A 16,163-nucleotide genomic window follows, 5' to 3' on the forward strand; every position below is an offset into this window, starting at 1 on the left:
ATAATTTGGCTTGAGTAACAATAAATTTGTTAGTGTAGTAATATTATTTTACCATGCATGTCAATATTTGATTGGAAAAAATGTGCTAACATTTTTAATACTATCATTGTGATCTATCTTGACGTGTATAAAACTTGAACCTAAATTAAACCCTAAACAAAACCCTAACCCTTATTAAATTATTAATGAGAGGAAATTTATTAATACTATTGACTATAATTTAATTATTATAGTATAATAATAATAATATTAATATGATAATCATATTAATATTAATATAGAATTATACCCTAATGAACATGTTTATATGAAATTTAATATTAATATAGTTATATATTGATTTCTTGTAATATATATATATATATATATATATATATATATATATATATATATATATATATATATATATATATATATATATATATATATATATATATATATATATATATATATATATATATATATAAAGCTATATAAAGCTATATAAATTATGCTCAGAACATTTAATTTTTCATTCAACTTTAATATACAAATATTAATATAATTATATATTGATTCATTTAATGTCTTGTAACAAACATACATATCTTAAAGTTTTAAATTATATAAATCATGCTCAAAGCATTTAATTTTTTTATTCAACTTTAATATACAAATATATTAAATTGAAAAAAATCAATACCTTACAAATAATAAAATATTGATTTTATCAATGAAAAAAAATAATTTTTAACTTATTTCAAACACAATTGACAACTTATAAATTATAAATGCATTAATAACTTCATAGAAGGCAACTACTAATTACAATCGACTCTGATGTGGCAATAACTCCCCTGTGAACTTTTGTGACAGTTGAATAATTTGATATACAAAAACTGTTCTAAATCTACCCTTACAAATTGTTATCTGCCCACCAAAACATTTGGCTCATATCATGAATATTTCAAAATTCAATCTTTTAATATCCCCACTGATTTTGATGAACTGGCCAACTTACACTGCAACAAATTGTTCTTAACTGATAATATTCATTGTACAGTAGATTCAAGCCTAGATCCTATTTGCTCTACCTCAAACTGTTTAATGGATGCTGCAATTTCTTTCAACGTACCATCATATACATATGGAGTGTTTTGGACCAATCTCACCTCGCCTTTCATGGAGGGCTTCACAAATTCCTTGCAGGGCTCATCTCTGCGGGAAATTGTACCATGAAAATGGTAATACAGGATCTTCCCATTTGTCTTGTGCTCGTTTCTTCCATGGAAGTTTTGAGACATGTGAACGCCTGTAGCATCCACATTTCTTGCCTGAACTGCATACTTTCGATCTCTTCTAATGCCCTTCTTCACATCTCTGAAAACCAGTTTCTCAAATCCCCATTCACTGCACATCAAAAATCCAAATTCCCAAATATAAACGCACATAATTCATAGATTCTAAAATACCCAAATTTTCTCAAATATTCGAGCTTTTACCTGGAATAATTCTCAGAGTTTTCAAGCTCCAAGCACAATCTGTTGGACATGGGGTACTGCTCAATGGTGAACTGAGTGAAATCGGAGAATCTTTGAACAACAGAATCAATACTCGAGCCACCCGGAACATACAGAAATTCATCCACATCGAAGAAAAATGTCCATTTAGCCATGAATTTGTACCTGTGCAAACAATCATTTACAATCAAGAACTGGTTATGATAATACCCATCAAACTGTTCCTGATCTCTGATGTCCTGCAATGTCACACGCCCTGCCTCAATCCATGGATCCAGAACTTTTCGTACTTCTGGGTTTACTCCTCCTGCATCATGAAAAACAAAATGCGATTTTTCCCCGAAGAATTTAGCATGATAAGCCATCCATTCCCTCATTCTCTGCGGGCTCAGATTTCCATACAAAGAAGACCCACAGTAGAGATAATCATACTGTGGAGGCCCTGTGAAAACAGAGGCATTAAAAACATTTTCTTTTTCTGTCAGAGCCACAATTCGCTCTGGGTGCTCAAAATCGCTGCCATTGTCGGCATAAAGAATGAGCTGCCCACCGCCATTATCAGCACCTACGGGCTCTGCAAAAGTGCAGATGAGGACCACCACAGTATAAACTCTGCCATAGCCCCAATCAGGCAGGATCTTATGAATTTTCCCTTTCACAGGTCCCAGGTTCGAATTCCTGGGAATCCATTCACATTCAAATCCAGGCTTCCCAAAAACATGCAGAGGCTTAGATGCCAGCCCAATTACAGCAAAAGTAGTTTCTCCACCTCTGTAAGCACCCATCTGGATAAACAAGTATGCTCCATTGCCATAAGGTCGAAACACCCTCTTGTCAGTTCTCTCTTCTTTTTCCTCCTCTTCGGATTCAGATCTGCCAGCAATGCTGTTAATGGTGTTATGCAAGTTCGATTCTTTGAGCAGAAATTTGTCTGCTAAGTTCTTGCAGAACCCATTGCTGAATTCCCAAAATGAAATGTTCTGGCTGGCAATGAGCATTATTCCCATGGCCAGAATTGTCACCATGAGAATTTTGGTCTCCATACCATTAAATCCAAATCCCCAAACCACTACTCCATCCTTTTCTTTCTCTTTCTCCAAACCCATCACCAAATCCTGCACAGAGTTCCCAAAGTTAAAAAATCTAGGGAAAATGATTTATCTTGGAATTCTCTTTCCGACCAAGAATTCAAAATTTCAGTTTTCATCTACAATCCCCGAAATCATAACAGAAAAAAAAGCTATAAAAATGGGATCTTTACATAGAAAATTATGCACCTGAGTAAGCACCCACAGCTGTGTGATTCCAGGATTGAGTCTGGAAAATGATAGATTTTTCCCTTTTTGAGTATGAGAATCTAGAAAAACAAATTCTCACGCCTCATACATCTCATCACAGACTGGTATTTCAAGACTCTTGGGACTCCAAAATCGCGCTTTTTTCCCGTCTGAGTTGTTAAGAACTTTTAAACGGAAAGATCAAATTGAAAATCTCCATTGAAAGGGGAAAACTCTCGCTTCTCTACACAATTGGCATTCATCCGAGTGACTGTAAACTGAATCTCAGTGATTATTTCACGGCTCCATATAGCACAGCAAATATTTGCTGAGATTTTGGAAGAGCATTTAGTGGAATTGAAGCCGGTCTGTCAAAACGCAAGTGTGTTTTTTGTTTGTAGAGTTCCAAGTATTGCGGCCACGTGTTTCTTCAAGGGAGATTATAAGTTATAGTGGCCGGCTTTAGTTTAATTATTATTATTATTATATTGTAATTATGTCTAACAAACGAAGAAATAGGACACACATAACTCTTATGAGCTCGAACTTTTCCTAAAGGATATTATGCCTTGGAATATTATATAACAAACTGTGTTGTATCTTTGTAATATCTACTCGGACTTCAATGAATTTATTATTGTTTACATGTTTGCTCATATTATAATTAGAGTTTGTTTCTACATAGTCCTATCTTTGTTATTAGTTTTTTTAAAGATATTTTGTTTGTACATTTTGATTTCTATTATTTTAATCTTTTATCTTTGTAAAATTTATCAATAATATATATGAATTTTGATATATTTCTATACTTTGTAAAATATTATCTTTTATTTCTTGACATAATAAATTATATTTTAAATTATAGATGAAGAAGTATATTAAATGAAACTATTATAAATATATATTTATGATTTTGATATATTTTAATCATATGTTTAACATATAATTCTTGACATTTTAAATTAGATTTTCCACTATAGACGAAGATTTATATTCAATTGAAGTATTAATATACTATGTGTTAGCTTTTGTGTCTTTTATCAAATTGGTTAGTACTATTTTTTTTTTTTTTTAAGACATAGTCCACTCTCCAAGAGACTCATATTAATTATATTTCCTCTGTCACTTGTGAAAGTGATGAGGATATACCTTGTGATGGTTTAGCATGTGATGGTCACTCGTGAGGTTACACTTTCTCTACTTCTATAATGTATTTAGCATACATGTCATGTTAGTCATATGTTTATAGACACATGCCTTATGAATTGGCATCTCTTATATAAATAATGATGAACTCGATGATTATCATTTTTTGCATTCAATATTGAGCCTATGATTACTTTATAGGAAAATGAGCATCAAAAACCTTATTATTTGGCTAGTTTTTTCCTTTTCCCTTCAAGATTCTTGGTTCTTATCTTTATCTCTTTCTTTTTAATTTAGTCTGTTTGTGAATTACCATTTCATATCTTTTCTATTGTTCTCTACTTTCTTAATCTTTATTATTGATGGATCATGAAGTAAGATTTGAAATATTGATGGTGAAATTTTTTTACACGCAATTTAATCTAGAATCTTAGTAAATCTAATATTATGGACTCTGGACATTAACAAACTAATATAGTTAAAATGAAAATTTCATGTCTTCAAGCCATTAGTTGTTGTTGCATGGTCATTAGTTAAGGCACACTATGATTTATTGTATAATAATATTTTACTGTGTGGTAGTTATTATAGATAGATTTCCAACATTTTCCATAAGATTTTTAACTTTTTCTCATGCTCAAGTTATTATAGATAGATTTCCAACATTTCCCATAAGATTTTTAACTTTTTCTCATGCTCAAGGTATTATAGATAGATTTCCAACATTTCCCATAAGATTTTTAGCTTTTTCTCATGCTGAAGAAATATAACTAACTAGTAGATAAAATTTAAAAATTATTTGAATATACTTTCTTATAAAGTAAATAGTATAATTTATGTATATATATTTTTTAATAAATTTGAAAAGTTGTGTGTGTTGGCATTTGATTGAACCGGTAAAGTTTGTTAGTGATATATAATCGATAAATGATTGATTGGTGGAATGTGATGAAGAGATTGAGATTCATGTTTGATGACTAAGTTTTGTATTGTCATTGATGGCAACAATTTTTTTTGTAGTCGTCTAAGTCTTGGAAGTCAATCGGTAAGGCTTAACCGGTATAGAAGGCACTTTGACACAGAACTAGTAATTAGGACTTCAACCAATAAACAGTGAACAAAGCTGCATTCCGTCAACCAATACAGGTGATTGATGAAGAGTTGGATGATGTAGTTTCAAAGCAGTGTTGGAGACAACTATTTGAAGTTACGTTCACAATTGCATTAGCAGATTCAACCAAATGAGCGAGATTTGATGTATAGAGCAGAAAAATTAGAAGAACACTTAACTGGTAGTGATAAAACTCACTTAAATTGGTAAACTAGTACCCGGTTTTGATTTCTTATGTCGGTGGATGACATAAGTAAAGTGTGTGATGTAAGCTTGTCTAGATTCATTGAACCTAGGAAATTATTCCAAGGTTGTAGCCAACTAAAAGTGAATGTCTATAAAAAGTGTAATGAGGTATCAAGTCAGCGTATGAAAGAGAGATCATTAGCGAATATTGTGAATGTGAATGTATGGTGAACAAGGAAGCTTTGTAATGAAGTGTTGTTGAAGTTTTGAGGATCTGAAGTAGATCTTATCAAACACAGAAGGTGTTATATGAAGATATTTTCACTACTGTTTACCTAACAGTTTGCAATAACAAAATCCCCTAACCAGGTAGGTCCTAATAGGCCTTAAATCTGTAAATTGCCTAACAGGGTAACTTTATATTAGAGTCTTAAATCCTCTTGTGAGGTTGATCCTAATAGGTCGAAGCTCCTAATAGGGCTTATCATTGAAATTCCTTAACCGGGTGACTCTTAACTGATTATTCTCCTAACAAGACACAATTGTAAGACCTTAATTTGTAGATAGTAAATTTTGTGGTATTAACTCTCGTTGAGGTTTTTTCGTCTTGGGTTTTCCACGTATAAATCACTTGTGTTATGTGGAATTTGTTTTATTGGCCATTAGCTTATGTTGTGATATTCCTCTTATGCTTGTTAAGTTTTAAGTTGTTTAAGTTGGTGATCATATTCATATTATTTTTCCTTGCACTGATTCATCCCCCCCTCTTAGTGCCTTATAAGTTTATCTAATGGTATCAGAGCCACACTTCCTTTCAGCTTAACCGCTTGGAAGGGATCCCTAAGGCAGACATGGGGGAAGGAATGAGTTATAGAGAGATGTCCAAAAGACTTGCAGAAATAAAGGAAGCCTTAGAAACTTTGAGAGGCAAGTATAAAGCTTCACTTGCTAAGAGAAAACAACTAACTGAACAACTATTGGAATTCTCTAAAAGCAGCTCTTCAGACGAGGCTAACTTAGCTGCATTGGTTGATGAGGTTGAGAAGTTGAATGAAGAAAATGATAAATTGAGGAGAGAGATAGAAGCGTAAACCATTCGGATGAGTCACGAGCTTGAGGCAATTAGGATAGCAGAAGACAAGATCAAAGAGAAAGAACATGAGATCTTTAAACTGAATCAAGAGGTTGGAACCTTGACTACTTACCTTCAAGAGGAGAAAGAAGAAAAAGAAGAAATCAAAGTAGATCTTGATATGGCAATGTCTCTTAGAGAGACCCTTATGAAAAATAATAGAGATCTTACAAAGGAACTTGCTGATGTTAATGAGAAACTTGCTAAAATTAACAAAAGTTCTACCATGCTTGATGAATAGATCCAATCTCAGAGGATGAAAGGTGATACAAATGGACTGGGTTACAATATATTAGAGAAAGGTGAATCTTTCGGTACCAAGGACAACATGCATGAAGGTAAAATTGCTCCTAAGATTCATAAGTCCACTGGTAAGAAACCTTATAAACCTGCATGTTTTAATTGTCACAAACTAGGACATACTGCTAATGTTTGTAGAAGGAGATCTAATGTCGATACTAGCTATGGACCTAATACTTATCAAAGATATGTGCTTAGAGGATTTGAAGGTTATTGCTACACATGCATCATGTATGGGCATATATATATTGAATGTAGGTATGGAGAAAATTATCCAACACCTCACCTGAAATAGAGATCTGGTGGTGATTGGAGAAATACTAATTGGCAGAGACCCTATGATAACCGGTCTAGTCCCTATGAGATGGAGAAGAGAATGAATTTGATTTGAACAAACTGTAATAATTATGGACATGTTTGCATGAATTACAGAAGAAAGAGAGGAAGATGCAATGTAGGACCTTAGAGAGCATCTGGTATGGCTTTCTATCACTATCACCAACCGAGACACATTGCTAAGTTTTGCAGAACAAAGAAGCATCAACTGGTAAATAAACCTGGTGACCGGAAAGGAAATAAGAAAGTTGACATTGAGGAAACTAGAGCTGAGATGAATAGAATCTAGACGAAGAAGAGCGATGATAAACCATCTGAGGAGTCAAATTCTTCACCTAGTGTGCACTGATAAACTGAGTTGTTTCTACAACTTGGGGAGAGTTTATTGTCAAATCTTTAAAAGAACCCCTAGATGAAGTACGGTAAGCTCAATCTATAAATTTTGATACTTCTTGATGTTATGAAGAGGTTTTGGATCTTAACCGGTAGAAATAATATATCTTTGGAAACTAATAGTATGCATTAGTATGTTTTAGGGTTTTGTCGGTAACAACATTAAATGTGATAGATAATGAAATAAAAAGGAACTTTTGAATGTCATTTGTCACATTGTATTCTTGTGAACCTTGGAGAGTGAATAGAACAGAGTAGTGCTTGCAACATTTAACATGTTTGATAATGACTTGAGAAGATTGAAGTGATTCGCGAATAGGTGATCTTTGTCAAAGAACTTTGTCAATGTTCTGAACCCTAAGTGTGAAAGCGACAGAAGGTATTTGTCCTAAGATCTTGTTATCTTTATGTATCATTGAATATGGACTCCCCACATCTTGTTGATGTAACTGATAGGCCAAGACTTGAGTTTAAGAGAAATCCATTTAAATCTAAAGAAACTTATCCCGTCGGAACCCTATCTAGTGTTCCCTATGGTGTATTACATGTTGAAGATGTCAGATCATTTTACCATTGAAAATTAGAAGACATGGGTATGAATTCTATCTTTGGTTAGTTTAGTGTTTTGTGTGACAAGAATGGGATTCTGAAAGAACAGTTCAAAAAGGTTACCGATAAAGGGTTCCATCATGCACTAAATTTCATTGATTATTTTGATGATGAACTTGTGATATTTGTGCTTAGCAGGATACATGATCCATTTATGTGGCTAGATAGACCACATAAAATTTCCAAGGAGGCCATTCACGCAGTCACTGGATTTTGTGTAACCGGTGACGTTCTTGTACTTCAATCAGTTCCAAAAGATGATGTAACCAACTTGGCATGATTGAAATGGGATTGCAGAGCTATGACTGTAAATAATATCAATGATCAAGCAATGAAATATGCTTCAATGGTGATTAGATACTAGATATACTATTCAAGCAGGATGAATAGTGTATCGATAACTACCATTCATACTGCTTACCAGATGATCAAAGAAGATGTTGATTATGATCTATCTAAATCATTAAGGATTCAATTGATGCTAAACTTGGAGGCCATTAAGAAGGACAAAAGGTTGAGGTTCAAATTTGGTCAACTAATTCTTGGTTTATTCTTTTATTTTTTAAATTTCTTTCTTGGTATTGGTGATATTCAATGGATTGTGTAATGCCTGCCAAAATACCCTAAATAAACTAAACAATAACATACGAATGGAGAAAAAAAAATTTAATTAACCATCTAATAACAACTAATGCAACATATAACATCTCCATCTATTTACATTCATTAACCAATATGAACATACATCATTGTTCGTTTCATCAAATAATGCAAGCGAAAATAGCACAACATCAATAATCTTTCTCTAGGGTACTTTAACATCATTACTTAATTCCTTTCCACAATAACATACTACACACATGATAGGTATATTTCACCATTATTAATGCATCATATTTTAATCCTTTAACCATGAGATATGAAACCTACAACATTTCTTATGCATGTTTTTTCCTTTCTACCAATACATCTATATGAATCATCCCTATTTACTAGATCCAAATAACATCTTCTAACATATGCACTTATTAATTTGCGAAGACTCCTTTTTAAGATTATTTAACACTCTAACTAGCCTCTAAACATTCCATGAAATAATACAACTAATTCATAATGCAATTCCATTCTGTTCCAACTATAACCACTTATTTCCATGATTCATAAGATCATCTTACAAATACAATATGCCTAAGTTCCAATTTCCAACTACAATTCATCTTACAAATAGGAGTAAATTAAATACATCATGAGCATAGCTCTTTCTGCTACAAGAATCCATCTAATATATAAAGAATGTTACATCTCATACATTCCATCTTATTCATTACATAAATCTACTACAAGGTACATCCATAGTACATCATGAAGAAGAATCCACACCCACGCAAGAAGAATCCAAGAGAACACCCCAGCGGCTAAAAATCACCAACCACCCGACCATGTGGAACCAAAGGAACCACCCCTCGTGCTAGGAGATGACACAAGGTCCCAACACATACTCTAAACCTAAGCTGGCACCTATAACCAAGGAGACTAACCACACAAGGACACTCAAGAAAGAACTGACACATACAACAAGAATGAACTCCCAGATGCATAAAACTCATCAAGTCATAAATGCATCCAACAAGCATAATCATAAATCATAAAGGGGAAACACATGTAGGAGTGGAGTGTCATCACATGCCATCCTTATAACATAATAACACAAGGCACTAGCCTGATGGACATGTGGAGCCATCTCAACCTATGAGAGACTAAGGGAGATTAGCTTACCATCTTCACGACCTTCTCATTCTTATCCTAAAACATCCTCCCTAGGACTAAGTCATGAGGCACAATTTAATTTATCATCTTATTAATTAATCTAGCTACCCAACCCATCAATTATTAGGTTATCACTTATTTACAAATCACGGAAAACTCCAATTAGCCCTGGTGGTCTAGACTTCATGCATCCTTACAAGGAACCTCATGCAAGCCTATCTCTCGTAACCTCAACCATCACAAGGAAGCCCACTCCTAATATGGCTCAATAATAAATCACAAGAGGCTCTACCAACATAATTACATGAAAATAGTACTCAAAGTAGCCAACAAATTTCACATATACCCTTACAACATGAAAAGGGCTACAACAACATATACAACATCAATATAGAAAAACGAGCCCGTTGGCTAGCAATAACAGAGGCATATCAAGCCATCAAATAAAGAATAACATCACAACAAAGCCTACTCACTTGCTGGTCCAAAACAACATAGAAAATATATCAATCATCCATGGCCTATCCACATGGAAGAGAGTCTAAAATACTCACAATGCATAGAAGAACAAATATACTCAAACCTATCAAAATACATCAAAATTTGTCAAACCCAAAACTGGGAAACACTAACAGACCTCAAATAAAGCCTCTGGTACAAAATCATTTCGGGAAAATACTTCAAAACTGACCAAAACTAGGAAAATACAAAACACATTCAGGTTAGTGCTTTTGCCTTGCACGACAACGCTTATGCTACACAGAACAGTGTAAATGCAACACATGACAACACTTTTGCATTCCAGAATTGCGCATATGCATTCTGAAACAACGCTTATGTTTCCAGATTCACGCTTATGCATCCTAAGACAATGCTTATGATGCGTAGAGCAGTGCAAATGCATCACAGAACAACTCAAATATAATACAGAACAACGCTTTTGCAGAAACAATGCTTTTGCACAAAACTTACGAAAAACTCAGATAACTTTCGGGTAAAATAATAGATCACAGACTTAAAGAAAAATGTTCGAAAAAAACATAGAAAGAGATGCCCAGAAAAAAAGAATACCTTGGTATAAACACATTAAGATATCTCAAACTATAGACCAAGATTTAACCAAATATCTTCATGACAAAAAAACAGACAGAACTTATACAATACTCACAAAGAATCAAATGAAGATAGTCCCAACATTCACAACTGAAGGACTCACCAAGGAAGACCAATTTTATCTCATACAGGAGAGGATTAATCAACCAAATATTTCCACAGTAAATTCGCAGAACCGTGAAATGCCATACACAGGAAAAACCAATAAATCTCCCAACAACTATATAAAACCCAAATAATATAAAGCTTTCCTTCTCAAATATTAACCTTCAGCAAAAATAAAACTATAGAGTAAAATAACTTATCATTCTGAACCCAAAACATTATAGACACAAAGCATACACAGAGAAGCCATTAAAAGAAAATGCAAAGTGAAAGAACTTCAACTTGCAACCTGGAGTAATGGATTGAAGTTGAAGAAGAGCTCCCACAAGCCAAATCAAATCCAATCCAAGCTCTAGCCAAATCCAAGAGAGAAGAAAACCAAAACCAGGAAGAAAACTTGCTGGAGAAATATTCCAGAGAAGAGCCAACCAACCCAAAAAACTTCATGGGAAGAAAATAAAAAGCAACAATAATCCAAAACCCTAGCCTCAATTTCGACCAATCAAAATATTCCATGTTGGAGTATATTTTACCAACCCACCATATAATATAATTTATTCACCCATTTTGAATTTAACCAATGAGAGTGAAGGGTAGGTAAAGTAAATAAAATATTCTTACTCAGCTAAGTGGGAAATGTTTTATTTCTTTATTTAATTTAATGTGTTCATACACCCCACTTAGGAATAAAAGTCAAACTATTAAATAAACATAAGTTGTAAATAAAAAATCCAAATGGGGATTAAAATCAAATAAACCAAAAGATAATAAAATAAATTAAAGAACCAAATAAATATAAGATATCAAATAAATATCAAACCGTAGAAGGTCAAATAAATAATTAGATAATCAAATACCATTAAAGATTAAATCACAAATATTAAATAAATATTAAACAACTATAAAGCTCATCAAATAAATAATCATAAAATCAATAAATGTTAATTAACAATAAAATATAAATACCAAATAATTAAATATTCAAAACTTATAAATTAAATACACTAAAATGAACATTACCAAATATAAAACTACATATCAAGAGCCACATAATTACTCTAACACAAACAAGTAAATCAATCGGCATAAACTAAACTCACAACCAAAACACCAAGCTTACTAACTGACATGGCAAATTATGCCAAGACGCTGACTACTCATGGTGAACAACTTAGACCTAGAGTATGTGAGGGGAACTCATGCCATCTATGAACCACATTAGCCAGTGGAACTAAAGACATGCTCAGAACTATGAAGCTAGGTGGAGTCGATGTTTGGTACCTGCAAAATCCTGCAACCACAAAATGACAATACCACACACACACACACACACATATATATAGAACAGGCAAGTGATAGACAATCACGATGACACATCCCGCTCGCAATGAGTGATGTGGAATCATCTCTATCACGAAGATAGTCAAACAATAGTCAAACACATCTCATAAACATCTCATCATGATATGTAATCATGAAGTAGGGTTAGCATAATCATAATCATCATCAAAACCATGATAAATCTAATCTATCAATAATCCATCACATAGTGAGTATATAAAATCCATCGAGTACATATATCATCAAAACATATGATCAATCATGATAGTACCAACATCCATATAGATAATCAAAATAGCATATGTCCAATAGTTTCTAACATCAATCATAAGTCACTGAAGTACATGAGTAATCATCATCAAAATCATCAAAATATAGTCTAGATAAGTCTATCAAGCATAATATAAAAGTCAACTCTAGTCAAAATAAGTCGAATCAAGGGTGGACACTACAGATTGAAGGTACACTTGCATTGATGCAAATGAAGAATAGCACTAGAATGCTTGGTAATGATTTTGATAAGATTGCATGGGGATATTTTAAGGATTTTTCAAAAGAAAATGAAGGCAAGAGAAAGGATACTGGCTGAGGTAGTTAAACGGTATGAAAACACAATTTGCTTCATGGTTGACATAGACACTTACATGATGGAAGTTGTAGACCCCCGGACTACTTGGGTTATGCCCACGAGGTATGAAGTTGATAAATCTATATATTAATTGCTTATGCTAACCACTTACTTGTCCAACCAGTAGATACACCAGCTGAAAGGTTTGGCACTTACAAGGAAAAATCCTTATGAGTGCATTCTGAACTTTAAAAACCGGTAATAGCTAAGAAGATTAGAAAGGAAGTTGAAGCCTTTGCCAAGAAATAAGGATTCACAAAGGAACAAATTGCCAAAGATAGAGTAAAGCATGTTGCTCAATAGGGTGGAACATCAAGTTCTCCAACCAATGTGAAGACAAGAGCTAGTAAAGAGAAAGAAGCAAAGAAAGATAAACCAGTTGAGGGCAAGAGAGACAAACTGGTAGAAACAAAGAAAGAAAAACCATCAAAGATTCAGTTCCAGAGAAGAGGAAAGACTATTGATCCTCCAGTTGCACCAGTTATTACAGGAAAAAGGAAGAAGCAGCAAGCACACAAATCGATAGATGTATATGAAGAGGCTATCGATTCATAGGAAGATAAGAGAGCACTAAGAGCTAGTGCTAAAAAGCCCAAGGTTACTGGTAAAGTCACTACTAAATCTTCAAAGAAATCGGTAACACAACTTACACCTCTTAAAAATTTGATAATAAATATTAAAGAATATGGTCTATTCAAAGTTATAAAGAAGCTCTATGAAATATTTAAAGAAGATGAACAGAGACAAGTAGAGGATGTTGTAGTCTTCATGATGAATAAATATAGCAAGGCCATTATTGAATTGCAAGGGCAGATCCCAAATTCTTTATACAATAAAATTGATGCCAGATGACAAGCTGCAATGAAGCAAGACAAATAATTTATTGAGTATTCACTCAAAAATCTTCAACTGGAGGCCACAAAGGAAGAATTAAATGATATTTTGTTGAATGCAAAATCTTCCTTTAGATCTAAGAAAAGACTGACAAGTATGTTAATCGGCAAGACCCAATCAGTCCATTAAGAGACTGAACAAAGTGTGAAGAAAGTTTTAGATCTGATTCCAGATAAGGAAGAAGGTGAGGAAGAGCAACTATTGAAATTGAAAAGTGAAGACCTTCCAGAAGGAGTGAAGTTAATAGATTTTAAACCAGATAATATTTTGATGGAAGATGATCAGTTAGATGATCAACTGGTAAATAAATAGATTGAGTCAGTGATTATACATGATAATGACAATGGTGATAATATTGACAATACTGCTGATAATATAGATGTATATGATATCGATGTTCAGATGTCTAAATGACATGAGCAAAAATAGGAACATGAAGAAAAGAAAGATGAAGAGGAAAAGAAGGATGAGGAGCCACCGATAGATAATCAGACTATAGATACATAGCCGCCATTGTTTAATGCACAAACTATTGGTAATCAGATCCCACCGGTACAAGAAAATGAAAAGGATAAGGGAAAGGAAAAAGATGCAAAGCAGAAGGTAGAAGAAGAGAAAGAGGAAAAGGTAGAGGAGAAAATAGAGGAGAAGAAGATAGAAGAAAGGAAGAAGAAGGTTGTTGATGAAGAAGATGATGATGCATTAAGCATCCAAGGACCCATGGACATGGATGAACTGAGTTATATTGAATTTATGGAGATTGTGACAACCATGCAATCCTGGGCACAAAGGAAGAGAATGAAAGAACAATAGAAGGAGGCAAAGGCAATAAGGAATGCTGTTGAGATTTTGTCAAGTCTCCTACTAGAATAATTTTTCCACTCCGATTGATAAGCTTAGACAACTTGTTACAAATGCCAGTGAACAAATGAAAACATTTGAAGATGTTACTTATATAAGTGTTGAAAAAGACTACAAGAAAAAGAGAACAAAGCACTTAATGTCTGAAATTGATAAAGGTAAAGTGGCTCTTACTGTAAATAAGGATTATTTGAAAGAAGCACTAGAAACTAGAGGTAAAATACTCTCTACTATTTCAAAATTTTCATTATTTTGTGTTGATTTGAAGAAGAAAAGGGAAGAAGATGAGCAAGAACTTGAGGTTCTAAGTGAGTCATTCAAGCCCCTTAATGACTCTGCTATTGATTTTGGTAGATCAGTTGTAGAACTTCAACACAAGCTTAAAGTATATGAGCATGAATGGGAGAAAATAGTTAGATCACTACAAGAACTTCAAACACAACTTATACTGAAGGTTGAAATCTTGCAGAGAGCATACAAGGAAACTGAAGCCATTCTTGCTACACCTGAAATGAGTGTTAGGTCCTGGATGCAATTGAGAGGGGGGGAGTGAATCAGTTGCCCAATATAAATTTAAACCAAATTATTACTTAATATCGGTGAACCAGTCTGTTATACCGGTGGACAGTTTTAACAGATAAATGTAATACCGACAAAGAATAATGCATGAAGCAAAAAGACAAAGTCATCCACAACACATAACACAATATTTGTACGTGGAAACCCTGTAAGGGGAAAAACCACTGTGGGAAACCTTACCCACAATCAGATGATACGACTACAGATAGTAAGTGTACATAAATGGGGTCTGCACATGCAGAAAGGCCAAGCGCCTAAAGTTTACTGCTCAAACACAAATGGGAGTCACACTGACTACAATTGGATGGTTAAATCCAATAAGAATGTACTACTCAAAGTAGCATCTTCATATGCTAGATTCAGTACTGGTGTAGTTCTGACATGCTTTCATTAAAACCTAGCTTCACCTTCAAATGATGTCTGCGTGTATAGCTTTGCTTAATCTTGCATATACCTTCACACAATTCCTTTTCACATTCCACATTCGATCTTACAGTTAAGACCTTACATTTATACCATAACCTAAGACCAATTTTAGTAGGTCGGCTCTACAAGATATTACAATAAAATCATTTTACAAACAATACAATATCCGATGCAATAACCGATTGAACATGTCGGCTTAATGCATTTACAACAATAATTAATCATCTCCATAGTGTGTCGTGTTGATCTGGAAAAGATAAACCTGCTGGTGTAACCCTGGACCTATTTTCTAGTAACAACAAATATGCAAATATGAATATGCTAATAAACAATTCTCCAAGATAAGATGTCCAAACAATGTCTTCGACATTACCAAGTGTTTTCCATGCTATTCCAAGTGTCGGTGATCATTAGATCCTATCGGTGTACCATATACTGGTGACTGTGCAAAAGTCACTTG

General features: G+C 33.6%; 1 protein-coding gene across 1 annotated transcript; it reads right to left on the reverse strand.

The window, feature by feature from the left end:
* Positions 1-749: 749 nt before the first annotated feature.
* LOC131046368 (galactan beta-1,4-galactosyltransferase GALS1) lies at positions 750-3,114 on the reverse strand. The gene is made up of 3 exons (XM_057980108.2): positions 2,777-3,114; positions 1,482-2,614; positions 750-1,389 (listed from the first exon to the last, which is right to left on the reverse strand). Exons 2-3 carry the CDS (start codon positions 2,603-2,605, stop codon positions 1,032-1,034), a joined length of 1,482 nt encoding a protein of 493 aa, XP_057836091.2. The 5' UTR covers positions 2,606-2,614; positions 2,777-3,114; the 3' UTR covers positions 750-1,031.
* Between the last annotated feature and the right edge of the window lie 13,049 nt (positions 3,115-16,163).

This window comes from Cryptomeria japonica, chromosome 8 (genome assembly GCF_030272615.1).
Source record: "Cryptomeria japonica chromosome 8, Sugi_1.0, whole genome shotgun sequence".
In the NCBI taxonomy this organism is placed as follows: Eukaryota; Viridiplantae; Streptophyta; class Pinopsida; order Cupressales; family Cupressaceae; genus Cryptomeria; species Cryptomeria japonica.

Excerpts from the sequence above, each read along its gene's own strand:
- LOC131046368 (XM_057980108.2), bottom strand. The coding sequence starts at position 2,605 with ATGGGTTTGGAGAAAGAGAAAGAAAAGGATGGAGTAGTGGTTTGGGGA. Across the intron at positions 1,390-1,481 it reads AACTCTGAGAATTATTCCAG|TGAATGGGGATTTGAGAAAC; the intron begins GTAAAAGCTCGA and ends TTTGATGTGCAG.